At 39.8% G+C, this 22,202-nt stretch overlaps 4 protein-coding genes across 5 annotated transcripts; 1 reads left to right on the top strand and 3 right to left on the bottom strand.

Annotated features, from left to right (window-relative positions):
* The first annotated feature begins 7,808 nt into the window (after positions 1 to 7,808).
* Positions 7,809 to 9,238, top strand: LOC117791860 (cuticle protein 3). The gene is made up of 3 exons (XM_034631763.1): positions 7,809 to 7,978; positions 8,055 to 8,302; positions 8,361 to 9,238. The coding sequence occupies exons 1-3, from the start codon at positions 7,967 to 7,969 to the stop codon at positions 8,821 to 8,823; spliced, it is 723 nt and encodes a 240-aa protein (XP_034487654.1). The 5' UTR covers positions 7,809 to 7,966; the 3' UTR covers positions 8,824 to 9,238.
* Positions 9,239 to 11,445: 2,207 nt separating this feature from the next.
* On the bottom strand, positions 11,446 to 12,630 carry LOC117792875 (the record flags this gene model as incomplete). Its single annotated transcript, XM_034633181.1, has 2 exons — positions 11,446 to 12,331; positions 12,388 to 12,630. Coding segments are annotated over 2 exons (1,029 nt in total), but the record flags the coding sequence as incomplete, so codon positions are not given.
* A 2,449-nt stretch (positions 12,631 to 15,079) lies between these two features.
* Positions 15,080 to 17,000, bottom strand: LOC117790383 (putative uncharacterized protein DDB_G0290989). Its single transcript, XM_034629820.1, has one exon. It carries the CDS (start codon positions 16,978 to 16,980, stop codon positions 15,589 to 15,591), a length of 1,392 nt encoding a protein of 463 aa, XP_034485711.1. The 5' UTR covers positions 16,981 to 17,000; the 3' UTR covers positions 15,080 to 15,588.
* Positions 17,001 to 17,629: 629 nt separating this feature from the next.
* Positions 17,630 to 21,679, bottom strand: LOC117792217 (mediator of RNA polymerase II transcription subunit 15). Of its 2 annotated transcripts, XM_034632267.1 has the most exons (5): positions 20,751 to 21,679; positions 20,105 to 20,214; positions 19,667 to 20,029; positions 19,181 to 19,543; positions 17,630 to 18,976 (listed from the first exon to the last, which is right to left on the bottom strand). In XM_034632267.1, the coding sequence occupies exons 1-5, from the start codon at positions 21,361 to 21,363 to the stop codon at positions 18,632 to 18,634; spliced, it is 1,794 nt and encodes a 597-aa protein (XP_034488158.1). In that variant the 5' UTR covers positions 21,364 to 21,679; the 3' UTR covers positions 17,630 to 18,631. The 2 variants fall into 2 exon arrangements, with proteins under 2 accessions (XP_034488158.1, XP_034488156.1); XM_034632265.1 differs by lacking the exon at positions 17,630 to 18,976 and having other exon boundaries at positions 19,457 to 19,555.
* Positions 21,680 to 22,202: the final 523 nt, after the last annotated feature.

Raw genomic sequence — 22,202 nt, 5'->3', positions numbered from 1 at the left:
ACTGACCCGACGCAACTGTTTCAGCTTTAGACTGGTTCAGTTTTTAAGGGTGTCTCTTGGTACATCCGCCAGCGGGAGGGATGGAGAGGGGAGGGAAGACGATTTCGTTTGCACCCCGCGCGATTTGAATGCAGCTATGTAAATTGTCACATTATTGTCATAATTCTCAGGCTGGGAAATGGGAAAACTCATCAACATATAAATACTTATGACATAATTTGTGCTTTGTTGTGGTTAATTGCCAGTTTGCTATTTATGGGGCGTGAGATTAAAGTTGAGCAAACAATGCCTTAAGCACTTATCCATACTGTACAAGAGGTTTAGCAAACGAAAGGTATTTTTTTTTTTTTTAAATAAATATATTAGGAAATTTGTAAGATAAACAAGTGCGAATATTCGAGTTAAGTGAAAGAGATTGGGAGATGTCATCTGCTCAGAGATACACAACTTGTTTTTATACTTGGGCGATTTTTAGAAAGCTTGAAAATGTCTTAAGTTTGTAAAATCCTAAGCGGAATATCATTTGGATCATTATTTGGTCTCTATTTCGATCCGGCAAAAGAAATTGAAAAGTCCAAAAACAACTAGAAAGCATTCAAGAATGCAGTTTCTTTTCTCAGATATATCAAACAACTATATCATATATGTAGCTATCGATCCTCAATAGTCTCAGCCAATTAACTTAAATTCAATGAACTGTAAAATCACGCAATGCAAAAGCCGCTGTTGGAACTAGAAATCTGGTAGCATATCATCTTAACAGGTATGTTAAAGATCTCTTTGGTGTCTGCTCGTAAACCCGAAATAATTGAAACCAATTAGTTTCGAAAAACCTTTTAATTGTGTTTTCAATGCCCGTCGAAGCATGTGTAAATATTTTCGTAGAGAGTAAAAACGAGGCGCACAATGGAAAGAATAAAATGAAACAGGCAACATGTGAGAACATGGCAATGACCAAAATAATCCAGCTCATAAAAGGAAAAATGCAATGCATTTTCTTTCGAAAAACGTGTAAGATATTGCCAAATAATTGCAGGCGGCTTGAGGAACGGAAAGAAAAGCGAGGCATAAAGACAAAAAATCAACCACAGACTTTTGTCTACGCACTGTACATAAGTGTGGACAATAGAAAATGGAAAACTCTGGCCATAGTTGAGCTGTTGATGTTGCTGTTGATGTTGCTGTTGCCAACTGTCGATGGGATGTCAAAACTGAGTCCTGAAGCTGGCTACTGTTGCGCAGGCGCAGGAAATATTAACGGCATTTTAACAGAGTCCGTAACATCCATTATATACGAGTAAGAAGGCATTCTTTGTTGATTTATTTACTTTTTGATTTTACGTCGGCTGCAGTTAATTGGCCTAGTTTGTTGTCAGTCAGGCTGAGGCTAAGGCGAAGGCTGTGCAAACAAATTTACATCACGACTCAAGATTGCGACATTCTCATGTAATCAGGATGTGATTAGCTACAGTTGGCATTAAAATAAATCTCTGGGAAATCTCTCTCCCTCTTGCTCAGAAATTTCTGCCTATTTTAAGACCTTGCCATATAAGCAGCACCTTTGCTCCAAATTCCATTGCCATAATTAGCTACAATTTGCCGTTGGGCAGGCCAAAAAACTTTGTTTTTTTCAAAACAATCGAAATTTAATTTGATTTGCTTTGATTCGGATTTGGATGTGGATTTCAAAATGTTTCGCTAATGCCACTTTAAATGAAATCAATAAACAGCAGCTCCGCTCAGCATGCTAATTATGATTGGCATATCATTACCGCAAATAGACCGTCTCAACCAGGCCCAAATGAAACTACCGCAACTGGCCAACAACAAGTGGCTAACCGGCTAATTAACCAGCTCGCAATGCCAGTTGAAGTCGCCGCCGGGCACTCTAATCACCTGTGAAAAAGGCTGAAAAGTGGCTGAAATATGCGTTTAAAAATGGCTGAAAGGCTGACAACAGACAGTAGCCAGGGATAGAGTTCCCTTGAAATTAAACTTAAAATAATTAATTATAAAAAAAATATATATTATTATTCAAAATCTTTTTTATACCCTGAGCCCATTGAAAATGGGCAAAAATGGGGGTAGGCGAGCGAAGCGAGCAGGGGGCTGGGCCCCGTTGTTTTCAGTTATATTTAAATATTTCTTTATCAGTAAATAAGTCTTAAGCATTAGTTTTCCTAAATAAAGATAAATAAATCGGGATCCAAAAAAAATAGAAGAATAGCGACAAAGCTAAATTTTATTAAAAAATGTTAAAATATTAATATTTATTTAAACAATTCGAAATAAAAAATATTTTAAATTTGTCTATAAATATTAAATATATTATTAATGTACGACTTTTAAATAAAAGTGACGGAATAAGAGTTTTATAATAAACACTTGAGTTAAGGTTCAAAACATGAATTGATTGATGTCATGGGGGCGGAACTTGAAACTAATTCAAGTGTTTGCCTATCTGTTTGTCTTTTCTAGAGTTCACTCAAAAGAAACGAAATAAACACTTGAGTTGAGGTTCAAAAAAATGAATTGAATAATAAGCCAGATCAATGGATTGATGACGTTGATAAATTGTCATGTCATGGGAGCGGAACTGGCGCTGGAACTTGAAACTTGGAACTGGTTCAAGTGTTTGCCTGACTGTTTGTCTTTTCTTTTGCTATATTTTATTATTATTATTTTTGTTATTGCCTGTCAAATTCTTGCACTTTGACTTGTAACAATGATTGCAGCAGGTCCGGTACACACACACACAACACACACACACACTCACATACATTCACGAATATAATAACAGGCAAGACCAAACCCACAATGGTGTACAATTACCCGCATTTATTGGCCATTTGTCGCCGTTGTTGCTGCTGTTGTGACTTGTTAGTGTTGCTTTTGTTGTTGGTGTTGCAATTAATAGTTCACTTGTTGTGGCATGTCATACAGCAACAAGTCCGCTGACATTGAAATTGTGATTATATTCAACGAGACATGAAAATTATAATATGCTTTTAATCGAATTTTGTCAGCTTGGTTAATTAATGTGTAATTTGGCTTAAATTAATGATTCACTTGGTCAGTGCAGCACATATATTTGCAGTTGACCTTCTTCTGATGAACCTTTATATTTTTGGCCTACAAAATAACATGTCATTCAATTAGTTTTTTAGAAAAAACCAAATTGTAATAGATTCACAAATTAAAGCCGCTTTTGAGACAAACATCTATATGGTCTACTAATTACAACCAACTACTTAAGAGTAGTTACCACTTAAATTGAGCAAGGGTTCTAGTCTGATATCGGCTTGATCTGCATGTCGAGGGGTTCAATGCACGTGCCCAGCCTCTCAAGGTTGCCAATTTGGGGCTGTCAAACAACTTTCGAAATGCAACCGCAGACTGTGTGTGGACAACAGTCAACAGTCAAGGCCAAGAGGATAATTCGCCTGAAGATGCTGCCCAGAGATTTAGCTGTGTGCTCTGTCAGTCTAGTCAACACACTTCCAGTTTTCCGTTACAATTATACCACTTGCTTCCCCCCGCTTCAGTTCCAGTTTGAATTGCCATTTTTTATGCGGAAGTCTGCATTGCAAAAAACCGCTACGCATGCGCCTGAAACCCGTTTACAGCCAGGTCCAGTCACACACGCACTTGGCTCAAACGCAGCTCCAGCAGGCTGACGTTATTGACCTTGATATTGTAAGAGTGAGTGTGAGTGTGAGTATGAGTGTGTATTAGACCTGGGGGTAAGGGGCTGTAAACTGGTCCAGTGACACTAAAAGCCACGTTGCGGCAATTGCGTCGAGTCTTAGCCGGCAGACAAAAAGAAAAGTTAAATGTATTTAAATGAAATTCGAATCGTAATGAAATGGAAACCCAGTTTTATCCAAAATTACTGGCAGATGCGCAATTAGCGCTTCATTCCCTATATAGTAAATGTGTAATTATTTCGCTTCTCTCTTTCTCTCTCTCTCGAATTACAAATAATTGAAAACTGTCTGACTTTTGAGGAAATCGCTGACGGGTCATCCATGAGTCATGTCAGTGTTGGCTATCAAATCACCATCTATGGCATTAAGTTGTGAATCCTGTGAATCTCTGGGGCTTATCCCTGCCAAACTCACTCTCTTTCTCAGACTCTACTCGCATGTTTCTCTATAGAGAGCATATCGTGTTTCTCAACAAGTTTAGCGAGTTTCAGTTTGACTTCTGGGCGATCATTCGACGCTGATAAGCGTTTAGCATTCAATTTGAGTTGAGTTGAGTTGAGGAAAAATGCCGAACATACATAAAAAGAATAGATTGTTAACCTTCCCAAACTGAATGAAAATTTGTGCAGACAATGGCAAATGAGTAGACATCAACTTTCAGTTGACTCGCTCGATTTTTCCAAACGCTCGACTGCATCTTAAATTACAAATAATCGCAATTGTCTAGTTCTCTGGGTGTCTGTCCGTCTGTCAGTTTGTCCGTCTCCCTTCGCTTCGAGTAGTCATATAGGGTGGTCGGTGTGGCAGCAGCTGAAATAATTGAGAGACAACGCAAAATTAAGAGAGATGATATGAGTACTGAGTTTGTTGTTCGTTTTGCATGCAATTTGTATAAAAATGGGCTGATCAACCCCTCAACCCCGCAGCCCGCAACCCTCATTATCATTGTGATTAACTCGCCAGAAGTGAAAGCATCAAAATAAAAGCCTTTAAAAACAACAACGAGGCGGAATCCAAATCCAGTAAGAGCTATCTAGTCGAGAGTTCATGACTACGATATACTCTGCGCCCAGGACATTAAAAATCCTGTTCACGTATTTTTACTTACATACTTAAAATAAACAATTACGATATATTTATTTATATTCCTATATTTAGTTATATTATATTGCTTAACTATATAGTTTATTTTAAGGACACATCGAAAAAACACGGAGAATAATTTAAAAAAAAAATTGTACTATTTTTGTTTTATTATTATTATGTTGTTTGAAACAGTTTAAATTAAATGAACATAATGAAAATCAAATGTTTTAAAATATAAAACTAAACTTTGTAAGACAAATTTTTTCGAGATATTAATAAATTATTTTTTTTATTTTATTTATTATGTCTTTTTATTTTAATATACTTTGTAGAATCAGAAATGTCTCCTTATGAGTGTTACATTCAATTGCACAAAACTAATATACCCTTCTTTTTTATCCATATTCAATGTGCCTGGGGTATTAAAATCGAGATGAATTCTCGTTGCCATTGCGATTGCCTTTGGTATTGCCCAGGGTGCCAGTATCGTCACATCAGCATCAGGCAAACGCCTCGAAATCAAAAAGGCAGCTCAAGGAACTTTTGCAATAGTTTTGATCAGACAGAGTAAGAGGGCATGGACAGGGGCAGGAGGAGGGAGCGGAGCAACTGAGCAGATCTGGGCAAACAACCCTCCCAATTACAAATACATACATATACATATAGATGTAGTTATATGTATGTGTGTACTTTTTGTTGCACCCTCAAGCTAATCCAAATGAACAGAGACGCCGTTTCTGGCCTTCATCAACGCCATTTGCTGCTGCTCGTCGTTGTTGTTGTTGTTGCTGTTGCTGTTGCTGTAGTTGTTTGTCAACTGATTTAATTTCCTGGACTGCTGCTCTTGCCACTTTTATCCCCTTTGGCCGCCCCGCTGTGAGAGGGCGTGTACTGTTTCTGGTGTTTCTGGTCACACTAATGACAATAACAAAGACACGAGACATTGACGCTGGCGATGGCGATGGCGACTTGCAAAAGGGCAAATCCTCAACGTAATGCTGTAAATAAAAATGTTTCTATGAGTACTTGAAAATTGGTCGACCACATGTGGCTGCTTTAGTGTCAGTCAAATGGTTTTCCATGCGTATGCAAAGCGACTGCTCATTAAAATATGGAAAATCGTTTAGATCTCTTGCAATTAACACCAACTTTGGTTCATAGACGTATTCACATACACGTGTCGCCACACAGAGACCTCAATTCAAGGCACTCAAATGCCGTTGGCCATAAATTATGCAAATGCGAAAATGTAAGCCATGTATGTGATGGTGATGGTAATGGCGTGGGTGGGCGCTCCAAATGCACCCAATAACAACAACAACAACCACTGCAAGCAGCTGTTGGCCATAAAGCAACTCAAACAATGCCTTTTACTGACGGCATTTCAAACACAATAAATTATTGAAGCCAAGCACAAAGTCAACAAGTCAAAGACATTACGCCAACAACAACAGCACTAACAACACCAGCAACACATTTTATTAACTGTTCTGCTTGGAGCTGTTGCCAACCGCTGACCACACCACAGAATAGCTCGTGATATAAATCAGCATTTGAGATTGTTAATGCCTATTTATAATGCTTACTTAGCAGTTAAATGCGAGTATGCAACTTTAACTACAACAGCAACTACAACTTAAACTACAACCACAACAACAACTACAACAACAACAACAACTATAAACAGCACCCGCGCCTGTTGCAACTTATCGCAAATTTCTTAATCTTAAGCCGACTTATAACTGCCGCAGTATTCGTCAATAATTCCAATCGTTCTGCTTTGCTTTTATCTATATAATACTCTAGCAGGAGACCAATAAATGTTACTTTGTCATCTTGTTAAACATGTTCTAATATCAATGCAGAATTAATGACGATAATAGTGATAATCATCAATTATTTATAATTATAACATACAAAGAAATGTATTAAAACTTTACTTACAATATAAGAAATTTAATTAAATATTACCAAATTATTTTATTATAATTTTATACATTTTCTACCATTATTTTTATAGCAGAAAGATAATTACTTAAAGAATTAATATTAATATTCCTACAGTATGAGATCAAAATTGTTTATTTTAAATCCTTAGTCACTACGGAGAATGCATATTATATAAAATATTTATTTTATAAAATCGACAAAACTACATTTTTTACCTTAAATTTGTAGTTATATAAAAAATTTTATTTAGACATTTTTTAAAAGAATATTAATTTTATTTTTATTGCTCTTACGTCAATTTAAATACGTATTTTTGCTTTTTTTTTGTTCTATTTTTCTATCAATTTTTAAAACATAATATTTATAGTTTTCTAATTTATAATAGTGATTAAAAAATTACATTAATTTTAAGATAATAAAACTAGCGTATAGACTCTTCAGTTTCTTGTCAATATAATGCTTCATAAATTGGATTTGATTGTTTGGCGTTTTGTTTTTGGGTTGGTCATGTGCAATTGATTGTCTGATTTGTTGGCTGGTTGGACTGAATTGGTGGAACAAGTTTTGATGGCCAAATACAAAGATTGCTACAATAATTGCATCATGCAACGGGCAGAACATCGCATAGGGATATCAATTGCTCGAGATATGGATTAATTTATGGGACTGCAACACTTTGGGCTTCAACTTAAATGTAAAAATAATTAAAAAATAGTTTAAGCCACAGCATAGAAAGCAAAAGTAACCGCTAAAAAGCGAAAGAGCACAAAACTGGTAAAACAGCTTGCCGCCAGAGCAACAGCAACAGCAACAACAACAACAACAGCGGCAGCGGCAACAACAACAGAGTTGACTTACTAGAGCACTTAGCTCAATTCTTGTTATTGTTACTGTTAATAATACCAACACAATTACAGCAACAACATGTTGGCCAGCTACCGCCTAGGCGGGCCGTGAGTTTAGAGCCCGTCGTAGCGTCGTTCCAAGGTTTTCCCAGCTGGTTGGCAACTATAAAAGCTTGGGCGGCACCATTGCGGAAGGCAGTTCACTTACAAAACCCATTGCCGTCGGTCTGGCACTCACCTGGTGTCGTATACGATAATATCCCCAATAAATTCTTCTCGTAAAGGCACCACATCGAAATAAATCGCGTGTGATTCTCATTCTGATTCTGAGTGCAGTTTACGTAGTAGCTTTTCAAGGATAACAACGAAAGTTACAAAATGTTTCGCTTTGTGAGTTGTTAAATAAGTGTGATATATCTGTGTGTGTTTGTTTAATTATTGATTTTGATCTTCCGTTTTGGTGCAGGTCGCAATAACCATGCTTGCCACATTGGCAGCAGGCCAAAATTATCACCAGGATCCCAAGACGGCGGCCATCATAAGTGAGCAGCGTTATTTGTCTGGGGATGGTAAATTCGGTGCCGCATACACACAAGAGGATGGCATCAACTTCAAAGAGGAGACGGATGCGGATGGCACTCGTCATGGCAGCTACAGTTATGTGGATCCCTCCGGAGAACGTCGCACCATTTCCTACACTGCCGGCAAAAATGGGTAAGCAGTTGATTAAATGCTTAGTAAATTAAGTTATCTTCATAATTTAATTTGACAGCTTCCAAGCATCCGGTGACCATTTGCCAGTGGCTCCGCCAGCACCACCACAGCCCGTGCCCACGTCGGGCTATCAGCCACAGTCGCAGTACCAGCCACAATCCTACCAGGCACCAGCACCACAACAGTCCTCATTCCGCAGCAACGATTATGGTGATGATGGCTCCTACGATACTCGCTATAACGATCCCTCTTTCGGCCAGCAGCAACAGTCGTACCATCAGCCAGCTCCTCAGCAACAGTACCGTCCCGCCCCGGCGCCTGTGCAGCCCTCGTACAACCCAGCCCCGCAGCAGACCTACCACCAGCCCGCCCCTCAGCCACAGCAGCCTCAGTATCAGCCACAGCAGCAGCCCAACTATTACACCACAACTACGCCCAATCCTCACCGTTTCTCGCCTCCCGGCAAGCTGTCGCTGAACCGCACGCCCGATGGCTTCACCTACTCCTTCAACAAGGTCTAAGCGCTGGAGAGAGAACTACATAGATTGAGCTTGTTTCTATTGTAATTTAAACTTTTCTCTTTCACTCTTTCTATCTCTTACACTCTAACTCTCTTCACTTCTGTCTGCCTCACTCTTGCATTTTCTTGAATTTCCATCACTTTTTCACTTTGCTGTTCGTTGTGCTGTTCTATTGCAGTTTTTAGTAACTTCATCGAAACTTTTTGTGATATGTATAAGAAAAGAATGAAAATGAAACTGCCTCGTAACTCCTATCTACGATCCTACATATATATGGAGACTAGCAGTTTTTGTTTGTAATTTATAATACTCCTCAATGCTGTCAAATCCAATTCTACTCTCCTATTGTGAAGCGAAACCAATAAACTTGTAAGTGTGTGCGGTTGAAGACGTTTATCAAATGAAAAATGTACAACTTCTACAATTATTTCGACCACGGGCCACGGGACGTATACGCAATATATATTGTAGCATTAGCAGATACAAATTTGTATAGACATTTAAGCAATATACGTACCCTCAAACAAATTATAATATTTCTTTCACTTTTTTCTCTCCTTTTTTTTTTTGTGTTGCAACAAACAAGTTTTCGTTTGCGAGTAATTTAATTTTGAACAGATTTATCTAAACACCTTGCCCGGAAAACGCCCCCATGCACATTGCACAACCAACTTTCAATCGACCCAAGTGTTGAATAAGAAAAACACACACATACACTGGTAAACAAGTTTCAGGCTCCAGATCCAGTGCAATTCTTTGCAACAAACAAGGAAAGACACGAAACTGGTTTAAGACCGTGAGCAATTGTGCAAAAATAAAACAAATAAAAAAAGAAAACTGAGCATAACTGAATTCCAATGAAAATGAAATCAAGTAATCCACCCACAACCCCCGCACCCATCAGCAAAAATAGCCAAAGAACCGGCAAATTGTCGACTGGCGTGTGGGCTGAACCGGAAATTTATATATACGATCGATCTAATACTATGAATTCTGCAACAATCCATAAGAATTTTGGATTTGTCACGCTTCAATTGTTCTATTGTAACTTGTTGTTCATTAATTATGCGCTAATATTTGTGAGTTCTCTGCGTGTTTGCTCAATTATCTGCACCATCGATTTGCCTTGTCGAATTGCAGAACTCCCCCTTCAGCCTTCCTTCCCTTCATGCCAACAGGTGTTGTCTAGAGCCAAGTTTAAATCGACTTTAACGCTTACTTTTCACTTCTCCTGTGCACATTCTTGGCAACAACTCGAGTCTCGAGAGGTTCGGTGTCGACTTCGGCTTCGGATTTGGATTCGGAATTGCTTTCAAGGTCAGTTTTGTTGTGCCTGTGGACTCGTATTGCTGTTGAAATTGTTCAGTCAATTAAGAAAATCCATTTTTGCTTTTGATTTTGCACCTACTTTAGTGTTGTTATTGTTATAGGTGGTGTTGTGGTTATTTCAATTGCTTGCTCAATTGCCGATTTTCGTTAAAATTTTTGCGAAAGAGGTAAAAGCTAAGAATTTGTTGTGGCTACTTTGGGATTGAAACAAGGGCCAAAATGAAGAAGTATCAGCATTGAAATTAATAAATCGATTTAAAGGAAAATAATTTGTTAACGAATTTAATGAAGTTTAAATGGAGAATAAATTTAGATGCCAAGCCATGATCAAAATGGCAATCCGCTTTAAAATCGGTTAAGTTTTGACTAAGTTATGAAAGTTCATAGTTAGTCAAGCCTCTGACCTAACAACTTTACAAGTCCAAATATTTCTTAATTTTTACATGATATTTTACAGAAAAATGAAAGGTCGCAGAATCAAGTTTAAAGTGTTGTTTTATAATAATTACGATATAAGAAATTGATTAAAAGTGAAAATTTGGGATTTAAAATCTTGAATTTTCAAAATTTCAAAGGGGGGACCCTTACCATCAAACCATGGCTATGATAGAAAATTATAAAATTTTCTTAATGAACAACATTTGAATGCAGAATGAATTTAGAGGCCAATCCATTTAAATTGACATTCCGCTTGCAAATCGGATAAGATTTGACTGAGCTATGAAAGTTTGAAGTTCGATTGGCGCCATCTCTTGTTGGAAAGCTGGAAAGTTGCGCCATCTATTATCTGTGAACTAGTCATGCGCAATATTGTGCGCCTGCCCAATAGATGGCGCCCGCCATCACTGACAAAAAATGCAAATTTTAAAATGCAAAAACTCAATAAAAAATTAATAAATTTGGTGAAAATTTAGAAACTAGACAAAATTAAGCTCAACATTTTAAAAAAGGATTGAAGTTCGACTGCCGTCGGGAAGAGAAGTTATCTAATTTAATTCTAAAAAAAAAAAAAATTATATCGAAATATCAAGAAAATTCGAAAAAAAATTATGCAAAAATTTAAAAAATTCTAGAAAATAAAAAATCCGAAATAAAGTACAAAAATAAAAAAGCTCACAATTTCGGAAATGTACTTGTTTTTTTAAGTACAAAAAATCGAGCCAGATCGGAAACTTTTACCGGATGGGCAGCCCTCGGTTTTTTGTACCTACAGAGTAAATTTTAAGAAAGATACTTTTTACGACGATTAAAACCAATTATGTGTAAAATAAATGGTTTACTATATTTACAGCATTAACATAAAACAAGTCTATACATTTTACAGTACACAAACTAAAATAGATATTTAAATAAGTACGATTTAGGGACTATATCGTTAGTTAAATCTTCCCCCTCAAACATTGATGACCAGCGCTGTTGACCTGTACTTTCTTTTAGGCTTTAGAATGTGCTTGGGTTTCGGGGATCGCTTCAGCTCAATGCCAGGTGGGCGTCTGTGGGGTCGACTGCCCTTGGGAGGGGGCAGTGGGGGATGCTCCACGCTGAAGCTATTGTGCAGTGGACCGGGACCTGATAAATTTGGCGGAAAGGTTTCAAAGTCTTCGATGTCCAGGTCAGGTCGCTGCTCTTGTGAATCGGGCTTTAAGAACTTATGCAATTTGGGATTGTTGATCAACTGCAGTTTTATGGCCTCGTCGAGCAGTTTCTGCTGATCTTCCAAAAAAGCCTCGATTTGCTTTTTAGATGCAACGCTCTTATAACGTTCATGGTTCTTGGGACGTGTGGGCACCTCGTAATCATCGTGATCGGGTTCGTATACCCTGTAAGACTGACTGGAGGCAGCGGCTGCCTTGGGCGGTGGCACCAAATGGAAAGGATCTGCGTCTGATTCGAACTGTGATGGTGACCATTTCGTTCGCTTGGATGAAAGGGGCTCTGGACCGTGATCCTCGCCAGAGCTGATGTCGGACGTGTAGACTGGTCTGCCGCTGCTCTTATAGGGCCCAGTAGAGGTGTACTTATGATGCTTGGGATACGAAGAGCTTGGTGACACCTTCTTGGGCACTGTGATGGGATGCTGAACTCGAATCTGTGTGCCTATGGTGTACTCTCGACTGTCCTGAGCTGCCTCGGACGAATACTCGCCCGAGTAGCGCTCGCTGGAATAATCATCCTCTTCCTAAAGAGATAAATTTATTAAGGATTTAGTTTTTACTCCCGCCTATTCCAACTGACCGATGTGTAGGGCCTGTAGTGCGTCTTCTTGGGGTACTTCTTGATCACATCGCGTCGCTTGCTTTCGTTGGTCTGCAGATCGCTGCGGTAGCTGGGAGGTCCACTTGCTGCCGATATCAATCTCACAGGTCCAGGTGGACCCGATGCACCATAGTAGCTGCGTCGATAAAAGGATCTCGGAGGTCTTAGGCCACAAGCAACTGAACTCAGCAGCAAAGCAGCTGCCAAGAGCTGCAAGTAAAATTATAACTGATTAACAGCACTCGGCAAGATGTAATATTTTTATTGAAAATTGTATGTTTAGTTTGTTAGTTTTTATTTTCTGAATGGATTTCTATGTTTCCTGGAATTTTTAAGCCCATACAACTATTTTTTTTTAATTATTCCTAAGTTGAGCTAACGATTTTATTGACATTTTATCATGGTTTCAAATCAAGCTTAAACAAGTTAAACCAGTAGATTACATATTCGTATGAAATTTAGTTTATTCTTTTTTATTCCATGCGAACCATTTTTAAGCTAGGGGTAAGGTTCGGGATCAGGAGAAGAGTTTGTTTAAATTTATTAAAGTTTACTTGACATTTTCAGAATCCCAAAAATGAATTGTGATGGAGAAAATATTCTAAACAAGTATATTTATTGATAAATTGATTTAATGATTTCACGCTTACATTCCAGCACAGTCTCATAATAATATATATTATTTGATTTATTTGAATTCGAACTTCACACAAAGATGCACTTGCTCTCACTCGATCGGTCGATATAACGAAATCTTTTTTCAAAAGTATCTGTGGCACGTCTTGAGCCGCTGTGTGGCCCCAACGAAACTGAAAGTTTAAGCAATGGACGCAACAGTTTTATGCCAACTTCCTTGCTTCTCTAACGGCCAAGACGGGCTGCTGCAACATGTTTTGCAACTTGGCCAAGTCGTCTTGACTCTGCGCACGCAGAGCACAAGAGATTGAAATCGGCAAGTGTAGAGCTAGCTCACTCACAGGTACGTTTTTACGCACACACCTGGCTAACTAGCCAACTTGGCTAACTTGGCTAGTTGCCACTGTGGAGGAAGCTGCAACAACAACGATTGCTGCCAGCTGGGGCATCATTTGCATATCAAGCGTGTAGGAAATGGAGCACGCGGCATAAATAAAATGTTGTTTATGGCTGTAATTGTAAAAAACGATTACCATTTGTTAGTTGGCTGGCAAGAAAGAGAGAAAAAACCATTTCTGATGGTGTCTCCTCAGCTAGACCATGACTCTATGGCTCTATCTGATGGTTAAGATCTCTGTTAGCAGCTTTGCAGCTAGTTAGTTGGTAACTGGTTTCTTAGTTTTGACTGAATATGTAGCCAGTAGTATTACCCAATAAAAGTTGGTGGCATCCACTTGCACTTTTTGTCGTTTGTTTGGCCCGAAGTTCAGGTTCAGTTGCAACCGAGTCAAAGCCAGGAAATGACAGCTACTTCCAGTTGCAGCTTGGCAAAGTTTGGCACATGTCTTGGCCTTTTGGTTGGACTACTTTCTATGCCAGGATGCGGCACAGTCCAAGTCGATGTCGGAGTTGGATTCGGAGTCGAAATTGCAATGCGGAAGATTGTGTTTTCATTATATTTTCTTGTTTTTCTTTGCAGTCGGAAATAGAAATGGAATTGGCCAATGTACGTGAACAATTGCATAACATTTCATCACGCGCAATTTGAACAACGCTTTTCCGTCGCATTTATCCTGTAAGTTTTCTTCTTCAACTTGGCAACAAATTAAATGCCGTCCCCTTATTAAATAGCAGCAATTTAATCCACACTTTGATTGATGTAATTTGCCAATGTTTGCATAATTGTTCAATTAGAGCCAATTTATTGTTAACCATATTCGTGATTTTCTCCCATTTTCATTTTCATTCCCATTTTCCCGGCAAGGTCAAGCTCAAGTTTAAAACGCATGACAATTGTTGCACGAGTATGTTGCCACAAAAAGAGGCAGCCGGCAAATTCGAATGTCATAATTTCCGTTTTCCTTGTGGAAAAATGAAAAGTCAACTGGCCAGGCCGACACAGCTGTGTCTTGGCGGGATTAAGTTCCGTTAGCAGTGTTTTAACAATACAAGTTCAGTCAACGCGGTTGAAGTGAAATGGAAATTTGGTGAAAGGCTTTCAACTAGCCAGAGCGAAAGTAAGAAGCCAGAGAGAGAGAAAGAGAGAGAGAGAGAGAGGAAAAACAGCCTCGGGCAATTCCTGACTGCCTTAAGCAGAACTCCAATTAAGTCGCTTATTTTTATTGAACTATAAATTAAACTAATATGCACTAAAACAAATTTCGATACTTTCGATTGTTTCGCTTTTCTAAACATTTACAATATTTAATTGACTGCTTTACGCTTTCAACAACAAATGCGAATGGGAAATTTACTTTTTAGGTATGGCACTTATTTATTGGTTGAAAAGTAATCAATTGAAATAAAGTACACAGCACATCGCAAAAGCAATTAAAATGTTCGTAATCTCTAGAAAGAAATCGAATTTTATATATATTGTAAAGACCATATTTTAGCAGGTTTTGGAATTTTATTTATGCAAAAATCAAAGCAATCTTAATGCATATTTTATAATATTGCCAACAGATTTATTTGCCCAAAGTTAAATATAAAAGTTTTTCTCCGCTTCTTTAGTTTGATTAAAGCCAAAATAAAATGTTAATTTTTACAATCTTTGTATTTATTTCTTGATTTATTAGTAAATATCTATGCTTAAGTCTTTGTTTAGTTGTGTACAATAAATGCTTAAGATTACGATTAGATGGCTCTCTGTGTTTAATTAAGTCTCTGATTATGTGCACGTGTTTTAGTTAGTTGTTGTTTTAGCTCAAATTATGAAACTAAATTAATACATTTTGGCTGGACAACAACAACAATACAGTTTGTTATTAACATTTGTTGCTCGCATATTAGGCAAGATCATTAGCACTTTGTATAATTTATTTATATTCAGCTAAACGATAAAAAAAACATTTTTTAAGTTGTGGGTGAAGTCGAAACAACAACAACAAAAAGTATACAAGCTGCTGCTGCCGGCGTCGCAGTCGGCGTCAGCAGTTGACGCATTCAATTAAGACTGCACGACGCCAACGTCAAGTTGCATTCAATCAACACAAATATCGAATAACAAATAATATATATGCATATGTATATATCATTGCAGCTTCAGTCTGGCAAGCCGACGCTGACGCGCTGCCCGGCTGAGCTGCGACGCGCCAGCGCAGCAGCGGACGTCGACGGCGCAGCAGCACCCACATCGACCACCAAAGCGTCGCCGTTAAAGCAGAGGCTGCTGCGCAGGTGTTTGCGTGGGTCAGAGGGAGATGGCAGCTGCTGCTGCTCTAGCATTGACACCTCTGCTCCTCTAGCAGTTGCTGTTTGTGTGTCATCAAAGCGGCGACTTCTCAATGTTCTCGTCGCTGTTGTTGTTGCTGTTGCTGTTGTGTTGTCTGGCATTTTTGGCAAGATTTTCCGTGGTGAGCGCAAGTTAATATTATTGTTGTTGTTGTAATTGCTGTTGTTATAATTATTATGGGGACTTTTATGATAGTTATTTAATGATTTTGTATCGCGACCAGTTTCCACATATGGACCTGGTTGTTGATGTTGCTGTTGTTGCTGTTGGCCACTTCCTGTGCGCATATTTGGCTGTGACAGCGACTGTCGCAGCTGTCGGCCCTCAGCTCGACTCTGGGGTCGCTCCTCATAGTAGGCATACTCGTCAGCCTCCTCGCTGTAGGTAACATGTTTCTTGGCGGGCGCAGGGCTGCGCACACGCAAGATTCGCATGCCATGGTCCAGATAATCCTGCGGCGAGTCATCAAAGTCCTCAATCCAGGCCTGATTTTTCAGTATCTTCTTGGGTAGGACAAAAGTTGGTCTGCCCCGCTCCCGCTCCCATTGCTGGCCATCATTGAGCGGCTTCTTGGTAAGCACTCGCATTGGCGGTGGCTCCACACTCAGATGCCGCACATTGTGCTTCACCTGCAACTTGGGACTGTTCTTCGAGTTCAATTCCACTTCACGCTTGTTGTTCATGTCCATTTTGGGACGTCGTGTGTTGTTCTGTGTCACGTCGCCTTCATTGGTGTTGACGTAATCATAGAATTGTATCTTGGAGCTGTAAGCTTGCTTGCGTCTGGCTGCACTTGGATCTTCCTCCTCCACAGTCTTCATGGGTAGCAGCTGTCGAGGCTCCACATCCGTCAACTTGGGTGTCACCTCTCGACGAGCTCTATTCAATCTCGATTGATTGTTGTTGCTGGGCTGCAAGTTGTCGTAGAATTGTATGGATGATTTGGCAAACTCCTTGTGGAACATTTTGCGTGTGTCCACTTCAGGAGTTGCCGCCTCTTGCAGCGAGTTGAGTCTCTGAACTGGCTTAGATCCCGAGTCCAGTTGGAAACTGCCGCGTCGCTTCACTCGCGTCTCCAAGGCGCTGTCGACCTGCGAGTCATCGGGCCAAAAGAAGTGCGACTCCTGACGGTTTTGGCCAACGCCGCATTGACGTTCCACCATTTTGGGCGGCAGCCCTGTGTAGAATTTTCCATTGAGCATTTGCGAGCCGTGACCGATCAACTCCGATATTCGACTAAGACTGTGGCAAAGAACACCAAAAGCCACCTGAATCTCGGTCGCAGTCAGCGTCGCAGTCGCAGTCGGCGTCGTCGCCGTCGTCATCATCGGCGTAGGCGTTCAAGTTGCCGTCGACGCGAGCTTAACTAATTTGCAATTCTTGCGAAAATAAAAAAATAAACAACATTTGAAGTATAAATTTATTTGTTGCTGCGACGCCGACTGCGACGTCGCGACGAGTTTCCGTTTAAGGTCAACCTGCCGCATTTTTCAATCCGTTCAACGAAAAGTTGTTTTTCGTGAGCTGCGTTGACCAAAGTCTGAAGATCGCGAGTCTCCAAGTTGTCTTCTCAATTAAGCCCAAACAACTTCGATTGAGTCGCATAAAAGTCTACCACAAAAAAGTGGCTCAAATGGAACGCAATTGCCGAGAACAGCTGCCAATTATTGTGTGCTCTTAATGTTGGTAATGCGTCGATCTGGCATTGCTGCCAATGGCCAAAAAGTGATTGTGTATCACAGAATTTGGAGAACATGTCGTATACTTAACGAGAGACTTACTTACTTTAGAGCTGCAAAATTCTGTATTCTTTCAACTTAAATTCTATTTATAACAAACTGACAGCGCAACTCAAAAATTGTTAAATTTTATTGTTAATTTAATATATGTTCAATCATTTTTCACATTGTTTGCCGTAGTACGATTATTCTTTCCTTTTCTTTTGGGTTATGAGTATCATTGATGGACACGCTACTGGAACTACTTACATAAGTATAGGTAAGTAATTTTTGGTTTTATTTTTGTAAGACATAAATATTGTTTATCTGTTTAGCGTAATTAATTAGAAACAATTGATTTAAACGCGTACTATACAAATACAAATACAAACACATTCACTTTATGCACTTACAAGTTTTATAGCTCATATTTGATGAATATGGTATTCATTTCATTTGCTTAATGCCGAACTTAAGATGAGAAAGATGAACATAAATTAGAATTAAGAACATAATATCTCAGTGTTATGGCTGCATTATGGGTGAAATTTGAATTTAAAGTTATCATCATCATCGTTTTTAAATGGATATGTAAAATTACTTAGACTAGATAGTTAATGCGGATTTTACATTCATGTATTGCAATTAGTTTTGAATCCGTTTGAAAAACGATTTGAATCGAATTGAAGCATTACATGCGAAATTTAATTTTTAAACATCCTCTATTCGCTGGCATATCGTATTTATTGAATCTCTTCTTTTATACTTAAACATACACTTAAGGGTTTTCATATCTCATTTTTTTTTTCATCATTTTTTTCATTTTGTTTTAGTTTTTTAAAAACTTTATTTACAATTTGTATTTATAGCTTGCTTGCGAGCTGGCGCTGATTGCTGATCAGCTTGAAGACGGTTGACTGAGGATCCTGAGGCAGCGACACACACTTAACTTGGCCATTTAGCTGCCAGCCTTTTGTTGCCTTTCTCTGCCATCGTCAAATGCCCGTTATGAGTCGCCATTAACTGCCGTTGAGGGCACAACAGCAACACAACACACCCCGCGGCAATGTGCTTAAATTTTCCGCCTCATTTTGTAAGTACTTAAACTTAATTTGCAAATCATGACGAGCTCTGCTTACTGTTGTTGTTGCTGCTGTTGCTGCTGCTGCTGTTGTTGCTGTTGTTGCGGGGGCAGCATTGGCGACATGACAATAATGTTGGTGGTGGTGGCCTGGCCATAGTCCAGCGGCATTGGTTGCTTCTGCATGGCAATGGCATCCGATTCCGGGGCACGAGTTATGACACAATATTGATTGCCATTATAGGTGACGATGGGCATGTTCATGTTGCCGCCATCGCCGACACCGACACCAACACCAACATTCACACTGTTGCTGGCGTGCAGGCCACTCAGCTGAGCCTGCATATAACTAGCTGCTGTTGGTGAGTTGGCAATGATGTGCGAGACGGGCACTGACACCTGGGCGGAAAGGGGAGGATGAAGATACAGGATACAGATACAAAGATACAGATACAAATGGTTTACAGTGAAAGTGACAATAGATTTTCATGCTCATGGCGTGTGCTGTTGCGTGTTGTTGTTTTTTGCTGTTGTTGTTGTTCTTGTTTACTGTTGGTGTTGTAGTTATTGTTGTTGTTGTTGTTGTTGTTAATAGTTAGTTACTTCGTGTCCCTGTTGAGTGCCACCGTTGTTGTTAGTATTATTATTGTACATAGGCGCGCTGGTCTGTTGTTGTTGCTGCTGCTGCTGCTGTTGTTGTTGGTGGTGCTTTCTGGCCGCTTTCTTGCCGCCAGCAACATGTTGCTGTTGCTGCTGCTGCTGCTGCTGATGGTTGGCATTGAGGATCATCTGATTTTGTATGATTATCTTCTGGCTGTTGTTGTTGCTGTTGTTGAGTATTTGGTTTTGATTTGCATCCATTTGATAGCCACGATTATTGTTGCTGCTGTTGTTGTTGTGGTGGTTGCTGTTGTTGTTCTTAACGATGGCGACTGCTGGTTTTGTGGACTCTACGACTAACCGTTCCTGTTGTCAATACTGCAAGGATATTCAAAGAAGGCCAGTTTAGAGCCGCCCTCAAATGTATTCAAAGATCGAAGATCGCCCTTAGGCCCCTTTGGCCGGGTGGCTCAACCGACATTTGCTCACCTCCAGATGACTCTTGGCATGAATGGACCACTCGTCCCGGCTCGAGAACATGCGACCACACAGCTCGCACGTCCACGACAATTGTTGCTGATGATGTGGAATGATAATGCCCGGTATTGCTGTTGGCGCCCCCTGCGCCGATTGCACTATGATATTCTGTGCCGCAACCTGGACCGCCTGCTGTTGCAGCTGCAGCTCCAGGCTCTGTTTATTGTCCTCCGGGGGCGGATCCGGTTGTTCCTTCTTCTTCACCATATTGTTTAAACGCTTGCCCAGCGGCGCAATATTTGTCGGCGTCACATGCTTGAATTTATTCATATGAATAACAAGTTTATCCCGCCTGGCAAACGCCTTGTTGCACACCTGAAAGAGATGAGTTGAGGTTAGTAAATAGCTGTCAAGAGTGCGAGGGCCGTAAGATTCAAGGACTGCTTATACTTCACAAATATAGGGCTTCTCCCCGGTGTGAATGCGCATGTGAATCGTGAGTTTGTCCTTGCGCGCCAATCCTTTGCCACAGACTGTGCACTCGAATGCCTTGTTGGTGGCTACAAAGATTTCAACATTTATTATTATTTATATAAATTTATTTAAGCAAAAAGAAATCAACAAATAAAATGCAAAAAAAACTACACACTATTAAACATTATTTTGAAAAATAAGTATGTAAAAAGATAGAACATTTAAATATTTTTAAAGAGAATTTTAAAAGAACTGAAACATTAAAATTATTGTGCATCATTCATTTATTTTCCATCATGGTACACTTGTACCAGACGCTTTTTCAAAATCTTCAAACTGTCATAAATTCGCCAAATCTTAGCTGATTTAATTTGGTCTACCATTTAATTTCGCATTAAAATTGAAAAATTTATTTTGTATATTTTTTTTATTAAAATAATTTTTTGTGTCTTTTATTGGCATTAAGTAAGTAAATGAATTATTGGAAAATTCATTATGTATATTTTTTTATTAAAATAATTTTTTAAGTCTTTTGTTGACATTAAATAAATAATTGAACTATTCATTAAAAAATAAAATAAATGAAAAAAAACATATTAATAGAGTCATTTTGTTTACTCACACTTTGAGGGATTTGTTTTGCGCACACCGGACGAGGCTTGTTGCACCTGTTGCAACGCTTTGAGCCGACTGGCCGGATGCATCGAGCCACCCTCCACGTAGGGCTCAGTGAAGGGTATCAGATTGGGCTTCGGTATGTTGTAGGTGAGTTGCTCCGCCGCCGACCAGGTGCCCAGGCTTTGGAGCACACGGACACCGCCCTCGAAGCCCATGCCGTCGTCGGGCACGGTGAAGGTGCTGTCACCCGCTGCACCACCAGCACCACCCGCCGAACTGGAGGAACTTATCTGTGGCACTTTAATGGTGGCCGCATAATGTTGCTGCTGTTGTTGTTGCTGCTGTTGTTGCTGCTGTTGTTGCTGCTGCTGTTGCTGCTGCTGCTGCTGTTGCTGTTGTTGCTGCTGTTGCATGCTGCCGTTGTTCTGGTTGCTGTTGTTATTGTTGGCAGTCGGTGAACTCTGCTGTTGTTGCACGGAACTCTGTTGCTGTTGCTTGAATTGTATGGCCGCTTGGGCCATTTGTTGTTGCACGGCCATGTGCGCCTCCAGATATGCGTTCTTCTGGGCCACCGTCATCTTGTCCATGTTAACGGTGCCGTCCTGTATATGAAACATAGGAACAAATGGCAAATTGAAACACTTCACTCGACTCGCGTTTCACTTCCGTTTCGTTTCGTTTTCTCGCGTTTTATTTCGTTTCGCTTCGTTTCGTTTCGTTCCGCTTGCCACCCCTAAATGGCGCGCAAGTGTTGCGAAATTTCAAGCAACCCCCGCACCCCCAACCCCCAGCGCTTTCAAAATACTCAAACTGCCTGCCCTTGCGCAAAAATTTGCGACTTGAGCTTTTGCTCGGGCTGATTTTCAATGCTGTCGAGGCTTTGACTCTGCCTCTGCCTCTGCCTCTGGTTGCTACTGCTGCCCAGCCCCCTCTGCCCCCTCCACTCCTCCTGCTACCCCCCCTTTGAGCTGAGGAAGCCGTTTGTATGTGTGTCTGCCGGCCGTGCTCCCTTTTTGGCTTTGGCGGCGTTTTTCACTGGGTTTGAGGGTTTTCCGTGTCTGCCTGAATTTATTTTAAGCGCGTTCGCAAAATTTTACACAACAAATTTGATCAGTTTATATATTTTGCTATTTACACACACACTGTCGCACAGTTTCATAATTTTCACGTACACTTTATTGACATTTTCATTGCCTTAGTTTTTTGCCCGTTAACGCATTTTTTTTCCTTCTTTCTGCTTGAATTTTTGCAATGTTTTCCAGGCCTTCTTACCACAATTGAAAATCAATAAAAACACAGGCCGCACTTTGAATTTGAATTTGTTGTGCACACTTTGCGGATGATTTTTCTCAACTAAATCTATATTTATTATATAGTATTGCTAAACAAAATTTAGTTACTGCTGCCGTTCACTTCCTCGAGCCAAAGCCCAGCGCCTTTTGTTTGTGTATGTATT

The sequence above is a fragment of the Drosophila innubila genome (assembly GCF_004354385.1).
Source record: "Drosophila innubila isolate TH190305 chromosome 3R unlocalized genomic scaffold, UK_Dinn_1.0 2_E_3R, whole genome shotgun sequence".
Classification (NCBI taxonomy): domain Eukaryota; kingdom Metazoa; phylum Arthropoda; class Insecta; order Diptera; family Drosophilidae; genus Drosophila; species Drosophila innubila.
Note: the sequence above shows the minus strand (reverse complement) of the source record. Positions and strands in the feature narration are given on the sequence as shown.

Excerpts from the sequence above, each read along its gene's own strand:
- LOC117791860 (XM_034631763.1), top strand. Across the intron at positions 8,303-8,360 it reads TACACTGCCGGCAAAAATGG|CTTCCAAGCATCCGGTGACC; the intron begins GTAAGCAGTTGA and ends TTAATTTGACAG.
- LOC117790383 (XM_034629820.1), bottom strand. The coding sequence starts at position 16,980 with ATGCTCAATGGAAAATTCTACACAGGGCTGCCGCCCAAAATGGTGGAA.
- LOC117792217 (XM_034632267.1), bottom strand. The coding sequence starts at position 21,363 with ATGTTTCATATACAGGACGGCACCGTTAACATGGACAAGATGACGGTG. Across the intron at positions 20,030-20,104 it reads AGAAGCCCTATATTTGTGAA|GTGTGCAACAAGGCGTTTGC; the intron begins GTATAAGCAGTC and ends CATCTCTTTCAG. Across the intron at positions 18,977-19,180 it reads GCACTCAACAGGGACACGAA|GTGTCAGTGCCCGTCTCGCA; the intron begins GTAACTAACTAT and ends CTTTCCGCCCAG.